Below are 25,741 nucleotides of genomic sequence, written 5' to 3'. Positions count from 1 at the left end.
GTCTCTTCCTAAACACCTCCAGTGATGGTGACTCCACCACCTCCCTGGACAGCACATTCCAATAGCCAATCACTCTTTCTATGAAGAACTTCTTCCTAACATCCAGCTTAAACAGAAGGCAAGAGAGATTGACAAAATGTTAACTGTAGGAACACAATGTAAAGCCCTGCTTTGGACTTTAACAGAGCTCTTTTGGACTCATAACAGAAAAGTCTCCCATAGTTCACAGGAATTGTGGTTTACTCTTAAAAATATATTGAAAAAATAAGTAGTTTTATTTATATATTGCATTTATAATAAGTGTTGACATTTCAAGGAAAAAAAAAATCCCAAAAAGCCTTTTCAGCTCTCTTTTTAAAAGCAGAACTAGGAAGGTCTTTTTTACTGCTTGTTGGGTTTTGGTTTGTTTTGTTTTTCTGTGTAAACCTTTAACATTTTAATAGAATTGAGTTTCCTCCCCATTTTTCTTACATATTGTAAAATTCACTTTTCATTTTGCAGGAAATAAGATCTACACTTTTCTCAGCTGCTGTATCTGTAGATATTAACAATTAACAACAGCCTAATCAAGAAAAGCTTGAGCATTTGTTTGAACAGTCATTCTCTGCAAAGTTTTGGTGCTTATCCAAATCTGACTAAAATTCCCTGGCTTCTGAGGATGCAAAATAAGACTGGAACCCACAGAAAAGGCTGTCCGCTTCCTTTTCTGGCCTGCTCTAGAGCAGAAGAATGCACCTCATGCTACCCATGTACTGGAGTAATTACAGAGAGGAGAGGAGGCACGAAAAGACTCAAGGAGAGGAGACTCGAGGAGAGGAGACTCAACTCGAGGAGAGGAGACTCGAGGAGAGGAGAGGAGACTTGAGGAGAGGAGACTCGAGGAGAGGAGAGGAGACTTGAGGAGAGGAGACTCGAGGAGAGGAGACTTGAGGAGAGGAGACTCGAGGAGAGGAGAGGAGACTTGAGGAGAGGAGACTTGAGGAGAGGAGACTCGAGGAGAGGAGACTCAAGGAGAGGAGAGGAGACTCGAGAAGAGGAGACTTGAGGAGAGGAGACGAGAGGAGACTCGAGGAGAGGAGAGGAGACTCGAGGAGAGGAGACTCGAGGAGAGGAGACTCGAGGAGAGGAGAGGAGACTCGAGGAGAGGAGACTCGAGGAGAGGAGACTCGAGGAGAGGAGACTCGAGAGGAGAGGAGAGGAGAGGAGAGGAGAGGAGAGGAGAGGAGAGGAGACTCGAGAGGAGAGGAGAGGAGAGGAGAGGAGAGGAGAGGAGAGGAGAGGAGAGGAGAGGAGAGGAGAGGAGAGGAGAGGAGAGGAGAGGAGAGGAGAGGAGAGGAGAGGAGAGGAGAGGAGAGGAGAGGAGAGGAGAGGAGAGGAGAGGAGAGGAGAGGAGACTCGAGAGGAGAGGAGAGGAGAGGAGAGGAGAGGAGAGGAGAGGAGAGGAGAGGAGAGGAGAGGAGAGGAGAGGAGAGGAGAGGAGAGGAGAGGAGAGGAGAGGAGAGGAGAGGAGAGGAGAGGAGAGGAGAGGAGAGGAGAGGAGAGGAGAGGAGAGGAGAGGAGAGGAGAGGAGAGGAGAGGAGAGGAGAGGAGAGGAGAGGAGACTCGAGAGGAGAGGAGAGGAGAGGAGAGGAGAGGAGAGGAGAGGAGAGGAGAGGAGAGGAGAGGAGAGGAGAGGAGAGGAGAGGAGAGGAGAGGAGAGGAGAGGAGAGGAGAGGAGAGGAGAGGAGAGGAGAGGAGAGGAGAGGAGAGGAGAGGAGAGGAGAGGAGAGGAGAGGAGAGGAGAGGAGAGGAGAGGAGAGGAGAGGAGAGGAGAGGAGAGGGGAGAGGAGAGGAGAGGAGAGGAGAGGAGAGGAGAGGAGAGGAGAGGAGAGGAGAGGAGAGGAGAGGAGAGGAGAGGAGAGGAGAGGAGAGGAGAGGAGAGGAGAGGAGAGGAGAGGAGAGGAGAGGAGAGGAGAGGAGAGGAGAGGAGAGGAGAGGAGAGGAGAGGAGAGGAGAGGAGAGGAGAGGAGAGGAGAGGAGAGGAGAGGAGAGGAGAGGAGAGGAGAGGAGAGGAGAGGAGAGGAGAGGAGAGGAGAGGAGAGGAGAGGAGAGGAGAGGAGAGGAGAGGAGAGGAGAGGAGAGGAGAGGAGAGGAGAGGAGAGGAGAGGAGAGGAGAGGAGAGGAGAGGAGAGGAGAGGAGAGGAGAGGAGAGGAGAGGAGAGGAGAGGAGAGGAGAGGAGAGGAGAGGAGAGGAGAGGAGAGGAGAGGAGAGGAGAGGAGAGGAGAGGAGGGATTACATGTGTGCATTTCTTATCTCTGAACCCTTATGGCAGGTTACTTCTACCTGTGATTGTTTCAATTGTACTTGCTATTACATACATACTAGATGCATGTATTTGGAACAACCTACGTTCACAGAATCTCCAAGGTTGGAAGAGACCTCAAAGATCATCAAGTCCAATCTGTCACCACAGACCTCATGACTAAACCATGGCACCAAGAGCCATGTCTAATCCCGTCTTGAACACCTCCAGGGACAGTGACTCTACCACCTCCCTGGGCAGCACATTCCAATGGCTAATAACTCTCTCTGTGAAGAACTTTCTCCTCACCTCCAGCCTGAACTTCCCCTGGTGCAGCTTGAGACTGTGTCCTGTGCACACCTACCTGTGCTCAGTAAAATAAAGGTTAGCATAAGAATGGGGTGAAAAGAGAAAGCATATGGATAAGCCAGCAAGTCAAACCATAAAACATAGTCCCAAATGATTTATCCAGCAGAAACAATTAAAAAAACTTCAGCACAGGAGGAGCCAAAAGTCATAGATCTCATAGTTACTTTAGCTAGCAAGAAGTCCCACAGCCCTAGTCTGAAAAAAATGTCACAAAACCTCTATCTTGGAAATTCTGAATAGAAAGTAAAACTGAAGAAATCTCAGTCTGGTCATGGATAAAAACACAAGTGGAAACAATAGTAGCCAGTTCTGACAAGTGTTCTGTTGTGTCTTGGCTCCACTCATACCTTGGTTTGTGGGAAAATCTGTAGAGGAACAAAATGAAAAGAAATAAAGATTTTACTGAGCTAATTTACATGTAGTTCATATTTGGGAATGGATAGGTAGAAGGAAAGATAATAAATTATTTTTCTCTAAATTGATCCCTCTACCTTTTTGTACCTTTTTAAGGTATGTTCAGATATCTTTTGATATTTGTCTTCCATCTTCATTCCTCTGCCTTTTGCTAAATGTTTTGCAGTTCCCTGTATTTTTGAACTGTCACCAAAACACCATGTAAGAGACAGCACTGTGATAAGCATCAATGTGTGTCACTTGGTGAGCTGTGCTGTCACTCCAAGGGAAAAAGAGAAAACATCACACACTCAAAATTGAGAAGAACATCTGAAAATGTAAGATGGGTTTATTGTTTCAAATAAGTGCAAACTTTAATGGAGGTGATGCAGCGGAGATGAGACAGGTCTATCTGTTACTAGCACTGGAGAGGAATAGAATAGAATAGAATAGAGTAGAGTAGAGTAGAGTAGAATAGAATAGAATAGAATAGAATAGAATAGAATAGAATAGAATAGAATAGAATAGAATAGAATAGAATTAACCAGTGGCTCCCAGACCGTGAAGTGTAGCTGTAGCTGTGGCTGCATAAGGTAGAAAAAAACCCTGGTATTCTGGTGGCAAAGAGATTTCAAAAGAAACACATTTTTAGTGTTAAAAGAGAGGTTTCTTCTAGATCCACTATTTCTTGACTCTTGTTAGGAAAATTAAAATGAAATCTATAGCTGTGAGAAGACACAAAACTCTTTCTCTCCCTGGTGCCTGTGAGGGGCGCTCTGCTTCCAGCCATTAGTCTCCTTCATCCGGTTCTTTGCCAAGTCCCCATAGATAGCTGTCCCTTCTTCTTGTAAACCCTGATCATCTTTTCACCACTGCAGAGGCTGAAAGAGGGATAGTATGTGGCAAAGGAAGACCTCTATGGCAAGGGGAAGGGGGGAGCAAAATGAGTTTAGAGGGTTTTGCTTCCAGGACAAGAATAACTCCCCAAGGGGAATGATGCATGGTTGGCATGGGGCTGTCACGCACAAATCTGTAACATCCAGAGACAGATTGATGGCAACATTTCCACATTTCCAAATGAAATATTTTTGAAGTTTTCTTTGCATAAGCAAACAAAACAACTGCTATGGAGAACTTTTCAGACTGATTCTTGACAGAAACAGATGTTGCAATATTGGAATTTCCCAAGGGAAATATATTCCAGGGTTTGTTCCATTTTAAAGGGGACTAGAAAACAAAACTGAGTTGATATATGGTTTGCTTCTTCATAGCCAGCGCAGAGACAGGTGGTTGGATGGTGTGCTAAACAGATGTTGCACATTTCTGCAATGACTATGAGACCAACTAGTGGGAATCTGTTATGTTGGGTTTTTTTCTTAAAATACTTTTTAAATCATAGAATCATAGAATCAGTAAGGTTGGAAAAGACCTCAAAGATCATAAAGTCCAACCTGTCACCCAACACCTCATGACTGCTAAACCATGGCAGCAAGTGCCACGTCCAATCCCCGCTTGAGCACCTCCAGGGACAGTGACTCCACCTCCTCCCTGGGCAGTATATTTCCAATGGCTAACAACTCTCTCTGTGAAGAACTTTCTCCTCACCTCAAGCCTAAACTTCCCCTGGCACAGCTTGAGACTGTGTCCTCTTGTTCTGATGCTGGTTGCCTGGGAGAAGAGACCAAACCCCTTCTGGCTACAACCAACCTTCAGGTAGTTGTAGAGAGCAGTAAGGCCTCCCCTGAGCCTCCTCTGCAGGCTAAACAACCCCAGCTCTCTCAGCCTCTCCTCACAGGGTTTGCGCTCGAGGCCTCTCCCCAGCCTCATTGCTCTTCTCTGGACATGTTCAAGAGTCTCAATGTCCTTCTTAAATTGAGGGGCCCAGAAGTGGACACAGGTCTCAAGGTGTGGCCTAACCAGTGCTGAGTACAGGGGCACAATGATTTCCCTGCTCCTGCTGGCCACACTATTCCTGAGGGAGGCCAGGATGCCTTCTTGGCCACCTGGTCACATGGCTGGCTCATGTTCAGTCAGCTGTCAATCTGTACCCCCAGGTACTGATTAAATCTTGTTAAATCTTCTCCTTGTTCAATGTAAGGAGCAATCAACTACTACAAGGTTTTGTCCCATTACACATCTGTGACAATGGTAGCAATAAGCAGTTTGAGCAACCTGGCAGTATAAGCATGGCCTGCCACAATGTCAGGCTCTAAGCTTACACTGCCAGATTGCTCGCACTGCTTATTGCTACCATTGCCACATACATCAGATTAAGATTTCCTTTGGGTAAACTGAGGCACTAGCTTCAAAATTTCCCCAAGATAATATGGAATCATAGAATCAGTTGGAAAAGACCTCAAAGATCATCAAGTCCAATCTGTCACCCAACACCTCATGACTACTACTACCCATTTGCAAACAAGTAAACATGACCTGATTTGAAAAGCATCCTGCAGTTCTTGTGTGTATATGCCTGCCCATCAATAACAAGCTTAACAAGTCAAGCAGAAGAGAGCAAAATTAGAAAAGACAGGTAACCACTTGCATGTTCTGTCCTCAGGTAGGACTTTGCCTCTGTGGCTTTTTGCGGACTCCCTTTGCTACTCTAAAAACATGGAACAAATGTTACAATTCCATGCTGCAGCAACATTAACCTTAGCACTACATAGTGGCGCTAATCAGGACAAGAAGCAACTTTCTTGACTGCTTCTCCGTGGTACTCCTTGTGTTCTTTGGGATTTTACAAGAATCACAGAATCATAGAGTTGGAAAAGACCTCAAAGATCATCAAGTCCAACCTGTCACCAGTGCTGAGTACAGGGGCACAATGACTTCCCTGCTCCTGCTGGCCACATGATTCTTGATGCATGCCAAGATGCCGCTGGCCTTCTTGGCCACCTGGGCAAATTGCTGGCTCATGTTCAGATGGCTGTCAACCAGTACCTCCAGGTCCCTCTCTGCCAGACTTCTCTCCAGCCACTCTGACCCCAGCCTGTAGCACTGCATGGGATTGTGGTGACCAAAGTGCAGTACCCAGCACTTGGACTTGTTCAATGCCATCATGTTGGACTCTGCCCATCTGTCCATCCTGTCAAGGTCCTTCTGCAGAGCTCTCCTACCCTCTAACAGATCAATACCTGCCCCCATCTTGGTGTCATCTGCAAATTTACTAATGGTGGCCTCAATCTCCTCATCCAGATTATCAGTAAAGATATAAAAGAGCATGGGGCCCAGCACTGATCCCTGGGGGACACCACTAGTGACTGGCTGCCGGCTGGATGTGGCACCATTCACTACTACTCTCTGGGCTCAGCCCTCCAGCCAGTTCCAGCACAGAGTGCTGCTGTCCAAGCCAGGGGCTGACAGCTTGACCAGGAGTTTGATATGGGGGACGGTGTGAAAGGCCTTGCTGAAGTCCAGGTAGACTACATCCACAGCCTTCCCCACTTCCACCAGGCAGTCACCTGATCATAGAAGGAGATCAGGTTGGTCTGGCAGGGCCTGCCATTCCTAAATTCATTCTGGCTGGGCCTGATCCCTTGGCCATTCTGCAGGTGCACTGTGAAAGACTGGACAGTTTTGATTCCATACACATGTAACACCTAGTTCAGCACCTCAGTGATCACCTTTGCCTGCATACAGCTGACAACAGGAATATGATTTATATATTGACAAAGTAAGTCCATAGAGACAGGGTTTATATTTCTTTTTAAAAAAATATTTATTTGGTGATGCAAAAGACAATTTCAAAACCCTTTGCACTTCCTAGATAAAATGTTTTCTTTAAAAGCATTAATATGAAGGTTTAAACCACTTTTTCTAGAGTAAAACAAAAAAAATCAACTCAATTCTCCAGTGAGTATATAAGTGATTAATACTCCTGTGAGTAGCCCACCACTGCCCTCCAAAGTGCTACTCCTGAAACTGGTTATAAACACCTGTGCTACCACTCAATGAAATATAAAGAAACTCCTAGAAGAAACCCAAATGGAGGCTGTTTATGAACAGCCAAGTAAAAGTTTTTACTCTGAAAAATACTCCAGCTCTGGTTTAATTAGCTGATTAAACCACAGACAATATAATTGTCACAGAATCACCAAGGTTGGAAGAGACCTCAAAGATCATCAAGTCCAACCTGTCACCACAGACCTCATGACTAAACCATGGCACCAAGTGCCACGTCCAATCCCCTCTTGACCACCTCCAGGGATTATCTACCATGACAGAGCCTGGATGGGGAAAGCAAAATGAAAATGTGAAACAAACAACAATATTATGTTTCAACGGGGAAAAATAAGCAAACAAACCCCCCAAACAAACAGAAGTGAAATAAAAAGAGAAACAAACAAGCAAACAAGAAAGAAAGAAAAAACAACAAAGCAAACCCAAGCAACCAGCTAAAACCTTCAATGCTTTCATTAGCTTGAGTTTGTATAGCACAAGCTCTCACCACTTCTTCAACCTGCTCTAACCTGGTGTGCAAAGGTGCAGTACTGAGCCCTGTAATGAAACTGTTGCAGAACCTCAGGGCTTTGTTAAAACTCTTCTTAGGGGCAAATTTTTCTGCTGCCCTTCTCCCTTGCAAACAGCCCTTCACCTCATAAAAAGCATTTGTGTTCCCATAGAGATAAAACAGTATTTTAACTACTAGCTATACGTATAGCCTTGTGCCCTTGATGTGGCTCATATCTCTAAGCAAGTCATAACTGCTAAGTGTTGATTAGAGATAGTTCTGCACTGTTTTTTTCTAGTGGAGAGATTACAGCATTGCTAGCACCATTGAGGGCGCAGAAGGGTTATCTGACACTGCCTAGAGAAGTCGGGGCTATTGTTGCCCTGTTTTAAGCCAGTAGACTGTGACAGCAGCACCCTGTGACAGCAGCACCCTGCATGCTATGAGGACCTTGACAGGAGATGTCAGTTTCTGAAGGTGATCATTCCTCCTTCTGTCTGCTCAGAGAGCAAAGCACTGTCACATGATTGACTGAAACAGCAACTGGGGAAGGCTGAGCAGTTCAAGGAGTGGAGGAGAGAAATTGGGGGTCCTCTTGCCTGTTCATCATATGTGAACATCTGGCTCCCTTTTAGGGATGAAAGGAAGGATGCAAAGAAACACAGGACAGCTTCAAGCCAATTACTTTTCTGTCTCCTTCCCTCTCCAAGTTCCCAACCTTAGCAGCATTATCAAATTCCTCCCCATGGCACTGCCAGCCACGAATCTTAGCACACAGCAGAGAGAAGAGCAGGCAGCAAGCGAATAACTCATCCATGCCCCAGAGGAACCAAGATGAAATTCTGCCTCTATGCACTCAAATTAGCAAGATTCAAGTTCACTTGGATGCTGCCATCCCACCTCTGCAATATATATAACATGTGGGGAGACTCAGTGATCACTGATGTGCATCTTTCTCATTCTGCGGCAGCCTTCTGGAGAAGAGACACAGGCATCCCCCACCCTCCCAGCACTGGCAGAAGGGCTGACATCAAGCCTGACTTTCTGAGACTATCTGCCAGACAACAGAACTGCTGCTAGGGTGCCTTGATGCTGTCAGCTGCCCATATGTCTATCGGACAGCTACTGCCTTTGCAGTCCCCACTATGAGAAAAATTCAGAGCACGGTTTGAGATAGCTACATTACGAATCAGTTCTACAATCCAAGCTGACCGAATAAGCAAATAGATAATTAAAAAGAAAGATGTTGTGCAAACAACTCTCTTGTTTTCTTGTCAAAATGAAGTAAATTATGAGGTAATAAATTTATTACAAAATTTAAACCCAGGCAAATTCAAAGTGACACAAGGGGAAGGGGAGGCAGGACAGATGGTCACATTCAGTACAAATTTAGACCTAGTGCTGGCTGTCTCAAACTATTCATCTCTGAAAATAACTAATCTCTAAACCAGGACCAGCTGAACAGAGGGAGTTATGGTATAACTTCACCTTGCTGTCTAAAGGGAATTTTCTGCCACCCTAATGCACGGCTGTAGCCTCTAGTAAACAAGTCTCTCTCACACAACAATGTCAGGCTCTCTATTGATGTAATTTTGCTTCTGCTCTACAGTGTTCTCTGCCAACAGCTGAAGCCAATTCCCATTTCATCTCTGGGCAGCATCACTTTGTGGGATTCTTGTCAAATGCTCTGTGACCTAATACAATCAAGCTGTGACTCTGAGAACTCAGCACGGTTGTGGCAATAGATAGGATAGGACAGGATAGGATAGGATAGGATAGGATAGGATAGGATAGGATAGGATAGGATAGGATAGGATAGGATAGGATAGGATAGGATAGGATAGGATAGAATACCAGGTTGGAAGAGACCTTCAAGATCATCTGTCCAACCCATTATCCAACACCACCTAATCAACTAAACCATGCAACCAAGCACCCTATCAATTCTCCTCCTAAACACCTCCAATGATGGCGACTCCACCACCCCACCCCAGGCAGCACATTCCAATGGGCAATCACTCTCTCTGTGAAGAATTTCTTCCTAACATCCAGTCTGAACCTCCCCTGGAACAGCTTGAGACTGTGTCCTCTTGTTCTGGTGCTGGTTACCTGGGAGAAGAGACCAACCCCCACCTGTCTGCAACCTCCCTTCAGGTAGTTGTAGAGAGCAATAAGGTCTCCCCTGAGCCTCCTCTTCTCCAGGCTGAGCAACCCCATCTCCCTCAGACTCTCTTCATAAGGGCCTACTGGCTGGGCTGCTTTTTCTTGCATGTGAAGATCAGAACATTTAATTTTAAGCATACAAATTGCTCAGGTTTTTTTATAGTTTTAAATTCTGCAATTATTATAGTTTCAAGGTTTCTTTGGTTGCAGTACCAGCCTGTTATCCCCAGCTAGGAGTCAAATACCTTTGTTCTTAGCCCTATGACAGATCATTACAGATTACAAGGTACATACCTGCACTACCCTCATATTAGACTGTAACACAAGACATACTTGGGGTGGGAAGGTTGATATAACAAAGAAATAACTGATATTAAGTTTTCAAAGACATCCATTACCTTACAGCTTCTTTCTTTACATTAAAAATGCATTTCTTCTGTGGTCTTTTAAGAACAAGGAAAGGATAAATGAATTCCTGGTAGTACAAGTCTTCACTGAAAATCTGCAACACTCAAAAAACTACATGGACTATGAACCTGATTTATGCCCTAAGTTTTAAGTTCCTCAGCTTATCTGAGATTCTCCTTTTTCCATCATCCTCTGACCAGAGGATTCACATAGACTACTCTTCATCAACATCTCAATTAAAGCCTCTAAGAGTTTTAAATGAGAAAGAGAAGTTGCATTCACCTTGTATTGGATCACCTGAAAAGAAGTATTATTTTGATCAAGTGAATATATTTTACTTAGAAAACTTGCCTATTACAGACAAGTCCAAAAATAAGCAGGCTTGTAAGAGCTAAATCTAATGAACACTATGTAATATAATTTATTCTTGTATCTCTCTTCTTTTTTTCTCTTTCTTTTTTTCATTTTCTTCCCCTAGAGCTGTGTCTTATTCAGTTCCATATTTTTCAAATGATGAGTCTCAAGTCATTTCTCTAAGGAAACAAGCTGTATCTTTGCTATCATGAGTCAGGGTTAACCAGTGCAATCATTGTACAGCAATGTACCATTTTTCTGGAAACAGCCTGAGCATATGAGCAGAAAGCATCCTGGCCTGCATCAAGAATAGTGTGGCCAGCAGGAGCAGGGAAGTAATTCTGTCCCTGGGCTCAGCAGTGGTTAGGCCACACCATGAGTCCTGTGTCCACTTTTGAGCCTGTCAGTTTAAGAAGGACATTGAGACACTTGAACATGTCCAGAGAAGGGCAACGAGGCTGGGGAGAGGCCTCGAGCACAAGCCCTGTGAGGAGAGGCTGAGGGAGCTGGGATTGTTTAGCCTGGAAAAGGGGAGGCTCAGGGGAGACCTTCATGCTGTTTACAACTACGTGAAGGGAGGTTGTAGGCAGGAGGGCGTTGGTGTCTTCTCCTAGGCAACCAGCACCAGAACAAGAGGACACAGTCTCAAACTGTGCCAGAGGAAGTTTAGGCTGGAGGTGAGGAGAAAGTTCTTCTCAGAGAGAGTTGTTAACCATTGGAATGTGCTGCCCAGGGAGGTGGTGGAGTCACCATTCCTGGAGGTGTTCACGAGGGGATTGGACGTGACACTTGCTGGCATGGTTAATAGTCATGATGTCTGTGGTGACAGGTTCTTATTTTGGACTTGATGATCTTTGAAGTCTCTTCCAACCTTGGTGATTCTGTGATTCTGTGAAAGAGAGAGTGTATCATAGGTAATTTAGAACAAGCAACTAGATAGTGGGTAGTGAGTAAGACGCTAGCTTTTGGCTGTATTTGTATCTTTAAGGCTATTCTCCCTAAGCCATCTTTCTTGCCCTGTCTGCTGGTTTTGATAGATCAAATAGTCCTACATAAAATATTAAACATAATTTCTTTCAGATCCCTCAAAACAAAGCCTGCAGTCAAAACTCAAATCAACCTATCAGGAACTTGCTACAGGAGGAGGAGATGCCCTCCTCCAAGTCACTCCTACCAAAAATTTAAAACCAAAACCAGCTTCAGAATGGGTAAAAAGGTCTCCTGTGACTTCAGAGGAGAGTTGTATCGGCTAGGGTGTCAGATGGCTGGGGTGGCAGCAGCTGTCAAGGCACCCTGTTTCAGCTACCCACAGCCTAGAGCCCGCGCGTGAGCAAGTGGGAGCTAAGTTAGGCAGAATGATCTCAAACTGGCAAGGCAAATTTTAGGAACTCAATATGTGTAAAGAACACCATATGCTTTTAAGCCTTTATTTTTTATTTATATCGTTCTTGCAAAACACCTATGGGTAAAAATAAATCACCGTCTTCTTCAAGGAGGTAGTTTTCAGCCACTACTTTTACTACGGGATCACCACTCTTGAAGCAGATTTGGTAGCAGTCTGGAAACTGCCTGGATCACTGGTATTCCAGTTAAGATGGAGAGTGATGTGAGGGGAGGGAACATGTTCCTACTTAGATAAAGATTTTTAAAAGCTAGGAGTAGTTGCTACATTCTGTGATCACTGATGCCTTCTGCATATCTCCTTGAAGGACCCAGATGTCAATTGCTGTGACCCAAAATGACCCGAAATGTGCTGCCCAGGGAGGTGGTGGAGTCACTGTCCCTGGAGGTGTTCAAAAGGTTTTGGACGTGGTTTAGTAGTCATGAGGTCTGTGGTGACAGGTTGGACATGATGATCTTTTCCAACCTTATTGATTCTATGATTCTATAAACATGACATGAGAGTAGTCAGTAAGTGGCAGCAGCTTTTTTTGCATGGAGCAGCACATGAACTGGTGTAATCTATCCTAGATTTGAAATAGGAGAGGTAGATGTAATGGTACAGATGTATGCTGGCTCCTCAGGAAGGGTATGAATCTGAATATGCTGAGACTTTTTATTTCAAGATGAAATTGTTGTCTTATCTGAAGCTTATTAAAGTTTTATTTCAGTAGCTCATTTTAGCATTGGATGTTTAGCTCATTATTGCAATGACAGGTGGAGACAGCTCCTGGCACTTGGGTTGCAAGCAGCTGATACCGGGGATGTGACACATGTTATAGCTAAGCATTTGCTCATCCTAAATTCCCCTCAAATAAAATGTTGAGCCTTCAATAAGCTAAATAAATAATTAGCAGCAAAGATAAGATGGGTGTACTTTTGTCTTATGCTGAAAATATATTCTGATTTCCTTTCCACCCTATGAAACACCCTTGGCTATGGTAGAGTTGCCTCCCAGCATCAGGAGATAAGGAGAGAATCAGGCTCTTTGCCTTCGTATTCAGCTCCTGAAGCTGAGCTTGGGAGTAAAGCCGTAGCATACAACTCCTTCACACAACTCACTAAAATGTTGTTTGACAGCTTTTAAACTCTGAAGAAAATTAAAATGCCTCCAAGCTGTTAAAAAGAATGATGTTCTGCCCTTATCTTCCTGCCCTTCTCTGTTCTGCTGGGGCACTGCAGCATGGGCAGCAGTAACAAAAGTGCCCTTTCACATGCCCTTACATATGCCTCATGTAGGGAAAAGTGGCCATTTCATATTTTGCTTTTCTGTGGTGGTTACCAAGCAAGATGTCCTGACTTCTGCTGTGATAGAGGGAATTTTCTTCCTTGTTGCTGGTTCAGTGATATGTTTTTGATTTAGCAAGAGAATATCATTGAAAACACTGATGGTTTATTGTTACTAAGTAGTGTTTATCCTAAGTTAAGGGTTATTCAGTTTTCTAAGCGCTGCTGGTGAGGGGGTGCTGGGAAGGAGCATGACCAGGACAGCTGACTTGAACTAGCCAAAGGTATTCTATGGTATTCCATACCATAATATCTCATGCTCAGCGTATAAATGAATAGAATAAACTAGACTAGACTAGACTAGACTAGACTAGACTAGACTAGACTAGACTAGACTAGAATAGAATAGAATAGAATAATTAAGCAGGTTGGAAAAGACTTTTAAGATATCAAGTCCAACCTATCATCCAACACCATCTAATCAACTAAACCATGGCACCAAGTGCCTCATCCAGCCTCCTCTTAAACACCTCCCGTGTATTATTATTCTATTCTATTCTATTCTATTCTATTCTATTCTATTCTATTCTATTCTATTCTATTCTATTCTATTCTATTCTATTCTATTCCTAAGATGTACATCTACATTTATATCATTCTTGCTTAGTTTCATAATTTTATTTATTTCCTATATTTCTATTTTTCATGTAATTGTCTGGGAATACATGCACCTTTTTTTTCTAATTTTCACTACATTTTCTTTCTTATTCCTTTGATTTTTCCTATTGCAAGGGGAGGGGGGAGAAAAAAGTAAGCACAAGCAAACAGAATAAAAGCAACCCTAAACCTTGAAAATAAATCAGAACCTTGTCCCTGTGAAGTGGCTTCTTCATTATGTCTAGTGCCTTTCAGTGAGCCCACACTTACTCAAAGTCCTCTAGAAGTCATTGCACACTTTTGCTGCAAATCACTCTCAAATGACCTGAAATACCAAATGTCTATGTCAATCATTCCCCTGTTCTGCTCATATAAATTTTGCTTCTCTTTGGAACTGTGACTTCATGTTTTCATTCTCATAAAGCTGCTGTCTCAACCTGTCGAATATACATTATTAATACAGGATGACTCTTGTCTTCATGTGATACCCTTTCTCCTAATGCTCATTTTATTCAATGCTTAATTATATAATGCTTTGAGCAAATCAAGGTTTGGATCCTGAATGCAACACAACTGGAATAGCTCAGCTCGCATGTAGAGGCTGAGGAGGGGTTCTTGTACCAGATGTGAGCTGTGGAGGAAGGTCAGTGCCTAGCAAGACTGGAGATGGGTGGAACTGAAAAAAAAAGAAGAGTGGTAAGTATTCATTTGTATGAACCACCACCAAGTCACAAGGAAGGATAAATGTTCAGGCCCTTCAGAACAAATGAATCCTCTGTCTTTTCTAAATTTACTAGAACTATGTATTTCTAACTTTCCTCAGAGAAAATAATGTAATCATGCTTTGTAACAGCAGCAGGCTGTTGAGATTATTTGCCCTAACAGCAACAGATCAGGGCTCCCTCTGTTTTCAGTTTTTAGCTGGTAAACCTCCATGCAATAGGCTTTCATTGCAAGAAGTACTAGCACTATTCAGTATGGTACTGCTGTTTGAAAGAACATCCTTACACAGCTTAGGTATTTCTGAAATTTGCAGCATCTTAGTCATAAAACATTTTCCTATTGCCATGTAATGAGCTGGAAGTGTGGACGGTCGTATTTATCACACTGTGCTGTGGGACATTCAAACTCAGTTAATTGCTTCCTACCTAGGTTAAAGTAACCGTAAGGGCAAACATGAAGTTATCTTTTGCTCATAAAATGGGGTTACACTATCACCCTACTGCCAAACTGCAGCTAATATTTAACTGAGAGGTGACAGGACAGCAGTAGTTGGTGGAGTGATCTCTGTTCAGACAGTCTGCGAAGCACTTGCAGTGAAAGCTGCCGTGTAAATATAAATCACTATTATATTGTTTAAGAAATCAAATTCACGACACCATTGTTTAAATAGGCTGGAGATATGGAGCCATTTATTCATATTTTAATGCTCAGACTGTCTGCTATATAAAATATATATGGGGAAAAAAAGCTTTCAGAAATATAAAAAATTCTTCTCTTCCCACCCCCCCCCGCCCCCCCGCCCGGTGCTGAATTTATAAGTTAGGGAGTCTATAGTGCTACAGTAATTCTTAATTTGTGCAGTTGTTTTTATCACTCTTGGTATGAAATACCACAAAATAAACCTGATGTAAATCTCTCATAAATCTAATAGCAGTGTCACATTTCAGATGCACATTTTTAAGCAGCTGCATCACTGCTTTAATGCAAAACACAGCCAGCAGGCTCAGTATGACCTAGGAAGTTCCAGAAAACACTTGCAGATTTATTAATCTTTTAAAATAGCAGTGAATTCATATATTGCACCAATGCCTGATGGCCAAAATTGAGCTTTGGTCCCACATCATGTAGGGTGCTCTACACATTTAACAAACCACAATCTCTGTCCCTGGATGCCTTACGTAAATTCAGTTATGTAATGCTCCATGTTAATCATTCATGACTACCTCTATTCCTACAGACCACACCATGACTTCAAAGCAGCAATCTCCCTGTTCATTTATGCAGGCTCTTGGTTCCATGGTATTTTCTACTATGTTTATCCCTGTGAGGCAAGGCAATGCTGTCACCCTAGGTTACATGCAAGAAAGGGAGACCCAAAGATACTGTTTTATAAATTGTTATGTATCAGTTTAATCCCTTATTCAGAATGAATCCAGTATGCCAGGGCTTAAATTGCACTGATCATAAGTCTGATGTTCTTACACATCTAAAACACTCTTGAGAGGAGAATCTAGACTGATAAAAATATGCTACTAACTTCCTCAAGAGAAGGTAGGATTTCTATATTAGAGAAGGTCTCCTAGTGTTTGCTCCCTTAAGCATAAATTCAAAATCGGATATTGCATTGTAGACCTGAAGTTTACTTCCATCCCTTTTTCTGTTGGACTTTGGCTTCTTTTCCTACATGTGACAGGGTGACAGGTTGGACTTGATGATCTTTGAGGTCTTTTCCAACCTTATTGATTCTATGATTCTATGTTTTTCCTTCAAATAAGGAGGGACTGGTCTTAGCTAAAAGTGATGGGTACAAAACACATTTAGTGTCATTGGTGTGTGCATCATCTTGACAGCTGGATTACTAAAACCAGTGCAAAGACAAGTCAGAGAGAGAGAAGATCCTTGGGAACACACATACATCAGGTAAGCAGTGGTGTTCACCTGTGTGTGGCACACAGCTGCACCACAGGCCCATGCTACAACAAGGTATCTTTTTTAATATGAACACAGGTCAAGGCAGAGAAAGGAAGATATGAGATACTACTAAGAGTTAAATGAGTGTGGAATAGAATAGAATAGAATAGAATAGAATAGAATAGAATAGAATAGAATAGAATAGAATAGAATAGAATAGAATAGAATAGAATAGAATAGAATAGAATTAACCAGGTTGGAAGAGATCTTCGAGATCATCAAGTCCAACCTATCATTCCAACACCATCTAATCTGGTGCAGCTTGAGACTGTGTTCTCTTGTTCTGGTGTTGGCCGTCCAGGAGAAGAGACCAACCCCTACCTGGCTACAACCTCCCTTCAGGTAGTTGTAGAGAGCAATAACGTCTTCTCTGAGCCTCCTCTTCTCCAGGCTAAGCAGCCCCAGCTCACTCAGCCTCTCCACATAGGGCTTGTGCTCCAAACCCCTCAGCAGCTTTGTTGCCCTTCTCTGGACACCTTCCAGCAACTCAACATCTTTCCTAAACTGAGGGGCCCAGACCTGGACACAGGACTCAAAGGGTGCTCCATTAAAGAGCCCGTGATTTAGAAAAGATAACATAGCATGTCACCTCTGAGTAGCCATTGTTAGGGGCAATCATTGCCTTTGCAAGTTGACATTGCCCAAGCTGCCCCTTTGAGACATTTGCACAAGATGTCATTTTTCCAACTAGTTATTCTCGCTCTAGGAAGCCATGCAGAACACAGTGTTGATCCAGGATTGTGCTCATTAGATCAGTATCAGAAACACACATCCTGAATCCACTGAAAGAGATAAAACACTGCTGTTAGCTTCTGCAATGGTCCTGATATGGCAAATAGAACTGAAGGTGAGATGGGAGAAACAGACAAATGCTGCTCCTGCTAAATCCTCATTATAATGGCACTGGTGTACCCAGAGTCTATTCTGATACTGTTTCAATTCAGTGAAATCAGAAGGCCCATAGAGCTACACCTGTCACTGTCTTCCACACCTCTGAATACGGAAAGGTCATGCCACGGTCATGATAGCAAGGGGAGTAAGCCAACCCCTGAGACCCCATTTCAGGAACCTTCCAGAGCAAGGTAATGCACATGCCCAGCAGGGAGGACCCCAAGAGACAGGAGACTATTAAAAGGGACAAAGGTAGCCAAGCCAAGTTGGCACCCCACCATTTGAAACATGGATTGGAGACTATACTGCATGATGCTGGAGCCTGGAGTGGCTCTCTCTCATTTTTATTATCCTGTCCTTGGTGATGGATTCACTTTTGTTTGTCTGCCAAGGATCTCAGAACCCAGCATGGCCACATCTCCAAGCCCAGGGTGTGAGGCTCAGATCATATTACTAGTGAGGCAGGATTCCTTCAAGTTAAGCACAGCCTCATTCCTTGCATGCAGACATATCTAAAAATATATTAAAGTGACCATCATTTTGTCAGCTAAGCAGTATCACATCCTATTTAGCACATACAAAACATCTTATAGAGAAGAGTACTGTAGAAATCTTTCTCCCTTAGGGTTTTTCTATGCACTCATCGTAGTGATATGCATCTGACCAATTAAAATAAAACAGCTTTAGTTAATTAACTCTAAAGGACTGAGTGGTTCCCTGATTGAAAGTTATAAAAGCTGGTTTTCATAATTTGAGTGACACTGATTAACTCTCAGATGCTGGACAAATCACTTTATCATTCTATGCTTTATTTTCCCCTGATGCAAAATGTAGAGAAATAAAATTTGTTTTCTTTGGCGAAGTGCTTTTGAGAGTTGTGAGTGAAAAGAGCTATGCATCATCAATGAATCCTCAGAAGGTCCTGATGTGAGATTTATGGAAACGACACCATCCTCACTTTGCTTCTGGAAAACTGAGCCACAACCAAATAAAGTAAAAAGGACCAAAATTTCACTGAGAGGCAGCAGTGGAGACAGGATGAGAATTTAGGGTTGCCTGGCACCTTGACAGCCACTTGTTCCTCCAGATCAGGCTGGTAAGATGGCATCTCTCTGTAATTTCTGTCCACAGCATGTGATTTTCAGCCCTCCAGCTACAGGATTGCATGACTTCAACTCTTCATTGTTTGTGTTATTTACTCCAACCATCTTCTCCCACAGCAAATCAAGACATCAAACCAATTCCAATACCTGACAGCTTCTGCAAACTTCACTTTCTGGTTGCAGGAATATTCCTGTTAACTGGACCAAATTTACTGTAGATGTGTGATATGGCTACACACATTCTTCAGAGTATTTTTATCAGACTCTCCTGGGCACAAGATCTTAAACACTGCTGAGTTTTTGCCAAAAGCTTTGCCTCAGGAAAACCTGACAGTAGCACACTTTCTTTCATTCTATTCCTAATACTCTATCATTCCTTAGTTTTATCTTGTCTTTCATTCTACTTAACTACACATAGTCACAAGTCCCAAAGCTAACATGCTAGTTCTATTGTAAACTAGCCAGAGTAAGACAAATAATTTCTGCTTGCTAATCGATTTGATTAATTTCAACATATTTTTGTAAGGGAGGAAGGGAAATGAACAGAACAAAATTTCCTCAGATTATTTCAACATTTGAATAAATTTCCTTTTTAAAAATGCTTTTTAGATTGCTGGTCAATATTCCTAACTTTGGCAAAGAGTAAGTCTGGAGCAGCTAATCAAATCACCTTACTATTTCTTTTCTACAACTAATTGGGATAAAAGTCTTGTTGGCACAAAATTTTGTCCATGTCAACTAGACATTCAATTCTGAAAAAAAAATGAATAGAATAGAATAGAATAGAATAGAATAGAATAGAATAGAATAGAATAGAATAGAATAGAATAGAATAGAATAGACCAGGTTGGAAAACACCTTTGAGATCATCAAGTCCAACCTATCATCCAACACCATCTAATCAACTAAACCATAACACCAAGCACCCCATCCAGTCTCTTCCCAAACACCTCCAGTGATGGTGACTCTACCACCTCCCTGGGCAGCACATTCCAATGGCCAGTCACTCGTTCTGTGAAGAACTTCTTCCTATCATCCAGCCTGAACCTCCCCTGGCACAGCTTGACACTATGTCCTCTTGTTCTGGTGCTGATTGCCTGGGAGAAGAGATCAACTCCCACCTGGCTACAACCTCCCTTCAGGTAGTTGTAGAGGGCAATAAGGTCTCCCCTGAGCCTCCTCTTCTCCAGGCTAAGCAACCCCATCTCCCTCAGCCTTTCCTCATAGGGCTTGTGCTCCAAACCCTTCAGCAGCTTTGCTGCACTTCTCTGGACACGTTCCAGCAACTCAACATCTTTCCTTTCATTGTAGGACAAAGCTGAGTGAAAAGCATCACATTCATATCTACTACCTCTTGTTTTAACTTTGTCTGGCTAAATAAAAATAGCTACAGGAAAGCCCTGAGATTCTGATTTCTTTAGGTAGCAGATGTAATGTCAGAGAGACTTCACCTCAAGAAATCTGATATTGCTGTCTTTGTAACAGAAAGGCAAGAAAGGCTGGTTTTGAGGGTTTCATCACTAGCATGAACATATTCTGGTTATTGTTCTTCCACTACAGAAAGAAGAGCTAGTAACACTGTTTCCCTGTACTATTTCTCCCCATTTTAATCCCTAAAAGCTATTGCTTCTTCACTGCAAGAGCAACTCTTCTTTTACATCCTTAGATGCTGGAGGAGTTTTAGGACTGGAAGAGTGGAACGAACATTCCTGGCTTGCTTTTGAAATTATCTCTATTGCTTCTTGCATTTAATATGATATAAAATATTAAGTGTTCCAAAGTTGTCATCCATTACAGTTGCATAAATCAGATATTAGTGAAATAAGAAAAGAGTTTGTTCATATAGGTGAAAAGTCTCTTGTTAACAATCCCAAATCTTGAATCACAGAATAATTAGAGTCTGTATTATGGGTAGACAGCATAAACTTCCTCCCACATGGTTTCCTCTCTCAGCAGTATGTTTCAGTCCCACCTACAGGAGGTGGAAAAGGAAACTTCTGACTTCTAGTCTGTCAAGAATTTCCTTCTTTGTTAAGCCTAGCAAGGAGGCTACCAACAGTGGCACTGTTTTTTATTAAACTGAAAATTTTACTAAGCCCAGTAGTTGTTAGAGAGTCAATACTGCAGAGATTTGTCATGTGTGACATAAACAGAAAAGCAGTGCAGTGACCGCCGTGTAAACTGATGGACACAATGCATATTTATCAGACACCGCTAATGCTACCAGTGGCAGTGCTAACTCAGTTCCAAGTCTAATCAATCACCAAAGAGTAAAATACTTTATGTCCTGCTTTCCACCACCTGCCATCATCAGAAGACCAAGCAGCTATTGCATTTACCTGTAGATCAGGACTTCATCATCTGAGCAATTATACTGCAGCTGATACATTTTTACCCGAGGGGCTGACTTGCTCACCGTCCACTTCACCAAAGCTGAGGTAGTGGTCACATCTGACACCAAGACAGCCCTTTCTGGTGTGCCTTTTGTTTCCCCACGATTAGATTTGCTGGAGCTGGTGATGTCCGAAAGCCTGGATTTTGGTGGGGCTGCTCGACCTGTGCCGTTGCTGAGGTGGGGGAGCTGAACAATAGAGAGCTCAATTGTTGCAGTGGACTCCCCAGCAGCATTGGCTGCTATGCATGTGAAAGTCCCGTAATCCTTGGAGGTGGTGATGAGGATATCTAAGGTACCATTGTCATAGACAGCTGTCCTTGAAGAATTCCCAATGAGCCGATCATCAGGGGCCACCCAGTGAATGATGGGGGTGGGATCCCCAATGGCTTTGCACTTCAGTGTGGCAGTTTGCCCTTCTAAAACCAGTAGCTTGTGAGTGTGTTGTGTAATAAGAGGAGGCTCGCAAACAAATTCTTCCTCCCGTACATACCAGAAGTACCTTCCCTTTAGACCTGGAGGAGAAGCGCAAGTTTCCATATCATCATCTCTGTCAAGTCGCCTTAACCACAGGAGTTCACAGTTGCAATGTAGTGGGTTGCCCCCAAAGCTGAGAGACAAAGGTGGAGAAAATGGGGTAACAGCTAATGGAATTACTTGAGACCTGGCAAATATAGGGTCAGGGGGGAGCTTCTGAAGTCTGTTGGATGTTAGATCCAATCTGGCCAATTTCTGAAGATCTGCAAACGTCCCCTCTGTAATATAATCTATCAGGTTATGATCTAAACTAAGCTGGTGCAAGTTTATCATCCTCCTTATAGATTCCCAGGGAATGCTTCGGAGGTTATTGTAGGAAAGATCTAAGTCTTCCAGTGTCAGCAAAAAGTCCTCAAAGGCTTCATCAGAGATGCTGCTTAGCTGGTTGTTGTTTAAAATCAAATGCTGAAGGTTAATTAAGCCTCTCAAAATATCCTCTCCGATGTCAGGCAGCCTGTTGCTGTCCAGATGTAAAGAACGAAGGCTCTCCAAGTCAGTGAAAGAGTAAGGCTGTATGTAACTGATGGTGTTTCTGGACAAAGTAAGGTCAACAAGTCCAGACATGTTGGCAAAATCCAGTCGGCTGATGTTAATAATAAAGTTGCCTCCCAGACGGAGTTCAACAGTCCTTCGATCTATGTCTAGCGGTACAAACAGGAGACCCTTGGAGGGGCACAAAGTCCCCAGTGACTCAGACAGATTCTGGCAGACACAATATTTGGGACAAGCGTTGACCATGACAACCATTCCAAACAACAGGATGCTGCAGAGCAATTTTTCCATGGTAAATCAAGCTGCAGTACCTGTAAGAAAGGAAAAGATTTCAAGAGTTACAAGGAACATCAGTAGCAGCTTCAATATAGCTATCTTATATCTTTTACTTTACCCAACATCTGCCTCCGAAGAGACCTAGCAGGAGACACACCTAAAGTGATCAGCGCTCTGAGATGGTAAAGTTAAGTGTTTTAGCAATAGCTTTCTCCACATAATGCATTTTTTTTCCTTAAAAAAGATAAAAAGGGAAAAAAAAAAAAAAGAAAATAAAAGTGGTATTTGGTCTGAATGGGATAGGAACTGTTACTGCTTGTGTCTGGGAATAGATTTTGTGACAGTTAAAGTTTTACCGTTAAAGGGGTGTAATTTTTATCAGGTAGCTGGTGGAGGACAAATCCTGCCTTCAGACTGCTGAAAGACTTCTTTTGGAATACTGTCTACATCTTTGAGGGTAAAAGCTATCTTGCAGTAATTACATGCTGCTGCATAATAATGTGGAATTAGTCTTAGGGTTGAAAGAGCTGATTTTATGGTTAAAAATAGCTGAATATTTACCCTTCAGTAATGTGATTAGTAATGACCATGTAATTCTCTGGCCAGTGCTGGCACAAGTCAGTTCAGTTGCCCACCCACAACAAAATTCATTGCAGGCAGGAGTGACATCCTGACTGTATCAAGTAGGTCTGAGAAATGGACAGATAATTAATTTCTAGCCCTCATTCTCCCTCTGAAGAAAGAGGTAAACTGACAAAGATCTATATTTTTTTAAACAAATCTTCCAGGCTTTTTTTTGCCAAGATGGTGTGCTCTAGTCATCACAAGAGCCTCCCTGGTGGCTGTAGCTACAGGCACAATCTAAGCTATATTTTCTGATGTGGCCATTTTACCTCTATTTAACCTGCATCACCCCACCATAGAATCACAGAGTCAGAATCAATAAGGTTGGAAAGGACCTCAGAGATCATTAATTCCAACCTGTCACCCAACACCTCATGACTACTAAACCATGGCACCAAGTGCTACATCCAATCCCCTCTTGAACACCTCCAGGGACAGTGACTCCACTTATACCACTGCATATAACCTTGCATCACTTTTTAGCACTTGTGTAATGACTGATCCTGAAACACAGTGAGACACAGGACACTCTCATGCTTCATCAATTGCCACTGCCGTGCCTAAACAGTGGATGGAAGGCAGTTGCTTGTGCCTGAGCTGTTTCCCCTCCTACTGTACACGTCATGGGATAATTTAGAGTGTTTCATAAAGAATCCATTAATTAGTACTATAAGGCTGATCGAACTTTAGCAAACATGCAACACAGAAAACTCATTTAGCAAAAAAAGGTCATGTTGTAATTTTTTACACTTCATCAAGCAGCTGAAATGACAGTCATGTAGGCATTTTATAATAATAATAAAAAAAAAAAAGTTAATTATTAATAGAATAGAATAGAATAGAATAGAATAGAATAGAATAGAATAGAATAGAATAGAATAGAATAGAATAGAATAGAATAGAATAATAGAATCAACCAGGTTGGAAAAGACCTTTGAGATCATCAAGTCAAACCTATCTCCCAACACCATCTAATCCACTAAACCATGGCACCAAGCAACCCATCCATTCTCTTCCTAAACACCTCCAGTGATGGTGACTCCACCACCTCCCTGGGCAGCCCATTCCAATGGTTAATCACTCTTTCTGTGAAGAATTTCCTCCTAACATCCAGTCTAAACCTGCCCTGGTACAGCTTGAGACTGTGTCCTCTTGTTCTGGTGCTTGCCACCCGGGAGAAGAGACCAACCCCCACCTGGCTACACCCTTCCTTCAGGTAGTTGCAGACAGCAAGAAGGTCTCCCCTGAGCCTCGTCTTCTCCAGGCTAAACAACTCCAACTCCCTCAGCCTCTCCATGCAGGACTTGTATTCCAAACCCTTCCCCAGCTTTGTTCCCCTTCTCTGGACACCTTCCAGCAAGTCAACATCTTTCCTAAACTGAGGGGCCCAGAGCTGGACACAGAATTCAAGGGGTGGCCTAACCAGTGCTGAGTACAGGGGCAGGGGCACAATGACTTTCCTGCTCCTGCTGGCCACCCTGTTCCTGATCCAGGCCAGGATGCCATTGGTCTTCTTGGCTACCTGGGCACACTGCTGGCTCATGTTCAGCCTACTATCAACCATTACCCCCAGGTCCCTTTCTGTCTGGCTGCTCTCCAGCCACTCTGACCCCAGCCTGTAGTGCTGCACGGGGTTGTTGTGGCCAATGTGAACAATCTGGCACTTAAATGCATTAAATCTCATGCCGTTGGACTCTGCCCATCTGTCCAGCCTGTCAAGGTCCCTCTGCAGAGCTCTCCTAGCCTCTAACACATCAACACCTGCCCACAGCTTGGTGTCATCTGCAAACTTACTGATGGTGGACTCAATACCCTCCTCCAGGTCATTGATGAAGGTACTAATACCCCAGGAACACACATCAAACATAAACCAAAGGCTATCACATCAGTATATTATTTTGAAACAGGTCTTGCACTACCACCCCGTGAAAGGAATGAAAGCAAGGGCCATATGTTTGGGGGTCTGCCCAAAGGTGGCTGTTTCCTCTCCGGGGCAATGCGATTTCGTTTTTCTTCTATAGAATATGCAAGATGACACCGAAAGAACAAGCTGTAGAAATGCAAGATATTAGTGCTGAAGTATCTCAGGTTTGTTTCTTTATGGCAAGATTTTGTGCATAGTGTGTTGTTATATACTGCTACTGCTATTTCACAGGAGTGAATGAAGCATCTGTGTTTTCTGAGCTCTGCAAACAAGACAAAAGCAAGATACTTTTGTAAAGGATGACGTAAAAGAAGAGTAATCTTACCTTCAACACTAAAGAGAAGCCTACTGAATAAAATGTTTGGAGATTATCAAGTATGTTATTCATGTAAAGCTGTGGCATACTTAGCAAAGAGCTATAAATATCCCTTACTTTATTATCAATTGGTAGTTTACTAACAGGCAATTGGCTTTTGGAATCTTAATTATAATTGTGTTCTGCAGCTTTAATTTAGTATATTACCCTACCAGCTGAAATGATAAACAAAAAGCAGTTTAAAAAGGGAAGAAATAGATACAGTTAATTAGTAATAAGCCCTTTCACAGCTTCTCTCTCATCTACATTCCCACCCTCTGAATATCTATTCAGAAATGTGAATGCACACTTACAAGAGCACTGTCTCCTTTAAGTGTCCCGATTCTCTAACCACATTTTTTCCGGATGCCGTTAAATATCACAGTGCTTTGGAGAGACAGTTGACTCTAAGTATCAGAGTGAAAAGCAATTGGGGGGGGGGGGGGGGGGGGGGGGAAGGAGGAACAGAAGTTAATTACAGAAAATAGGGACTGCAACACTGAGAGAAGACTGTAAAACAGGAGGACTAAATGGCAAAATAAACCCTGGTTGGAAACTATCTGTGGATGGCTTGAAAGCACATCATCTGCCTGTGTGTTTGCATGTGTGCACAAAGACGACACAAAAAGTGCAGTATTTGCTTTTACCAGCAGGAGGACAAATCAATCACAACCATACTAGAATGGCTGCTGTCTTCCCATTCATTG

At 42.9% G+C, this 25,741-nt stretch overlaps 1 protein-coding gene across 1 annotated transcript in view; it reads right to left on the bottom strand.

Moving 5' to 3' along the window:
* The window catches only part of LRFN2 (leucine rich repeat and fibronectin type III domain containing 2), a 51,843-nt gene extending 26,453 nt beyond the window's left edge, over positions 1-25,390 (bottom strand). The window contains exons 1-2 of the mRNA XM_068170309.1: positions 25,349-25,390; positions 20,774-22,166 (exon numbers count right to left, since the gene is read on the bottom strand). Coding sequence (XP_068026410.1) covers positions 20,774-22,146 — 1,373 coding nt within the window. The 5' untranslated portion in view covers positions 22,147-22,166; positions 25,349-25,390. The remainder of the gene's footprint in view (positions 1-20,773; positions 22,167-25,348) is intronic.
* Between the last annotated feature and the right edge of the window lie 351 nt (positions 25,391-25,741).

Source organism: Melanerpes formicivorus, unplaced genomic scaffold (genome assembly GCF_026170545.1).
Source record: "Melanerpes formicivorus ecotype bairdi unplaced genomic scaffold, bMelFor1.0.p_v2 SCAF_325, whole genome shotgun sequence".
Classification (NCBI taxonomy): Eukaryota; Metazoa; Chordata; class Aves; order Piciformes; family Picidae; genus Melanerpes; species Melanerpes formicivorus.
The sequence above is the reverse complement of the archived record's forward strand: the minus strand, read 5'-3'. Positions and strand labels throughout refer to the sequence as shown.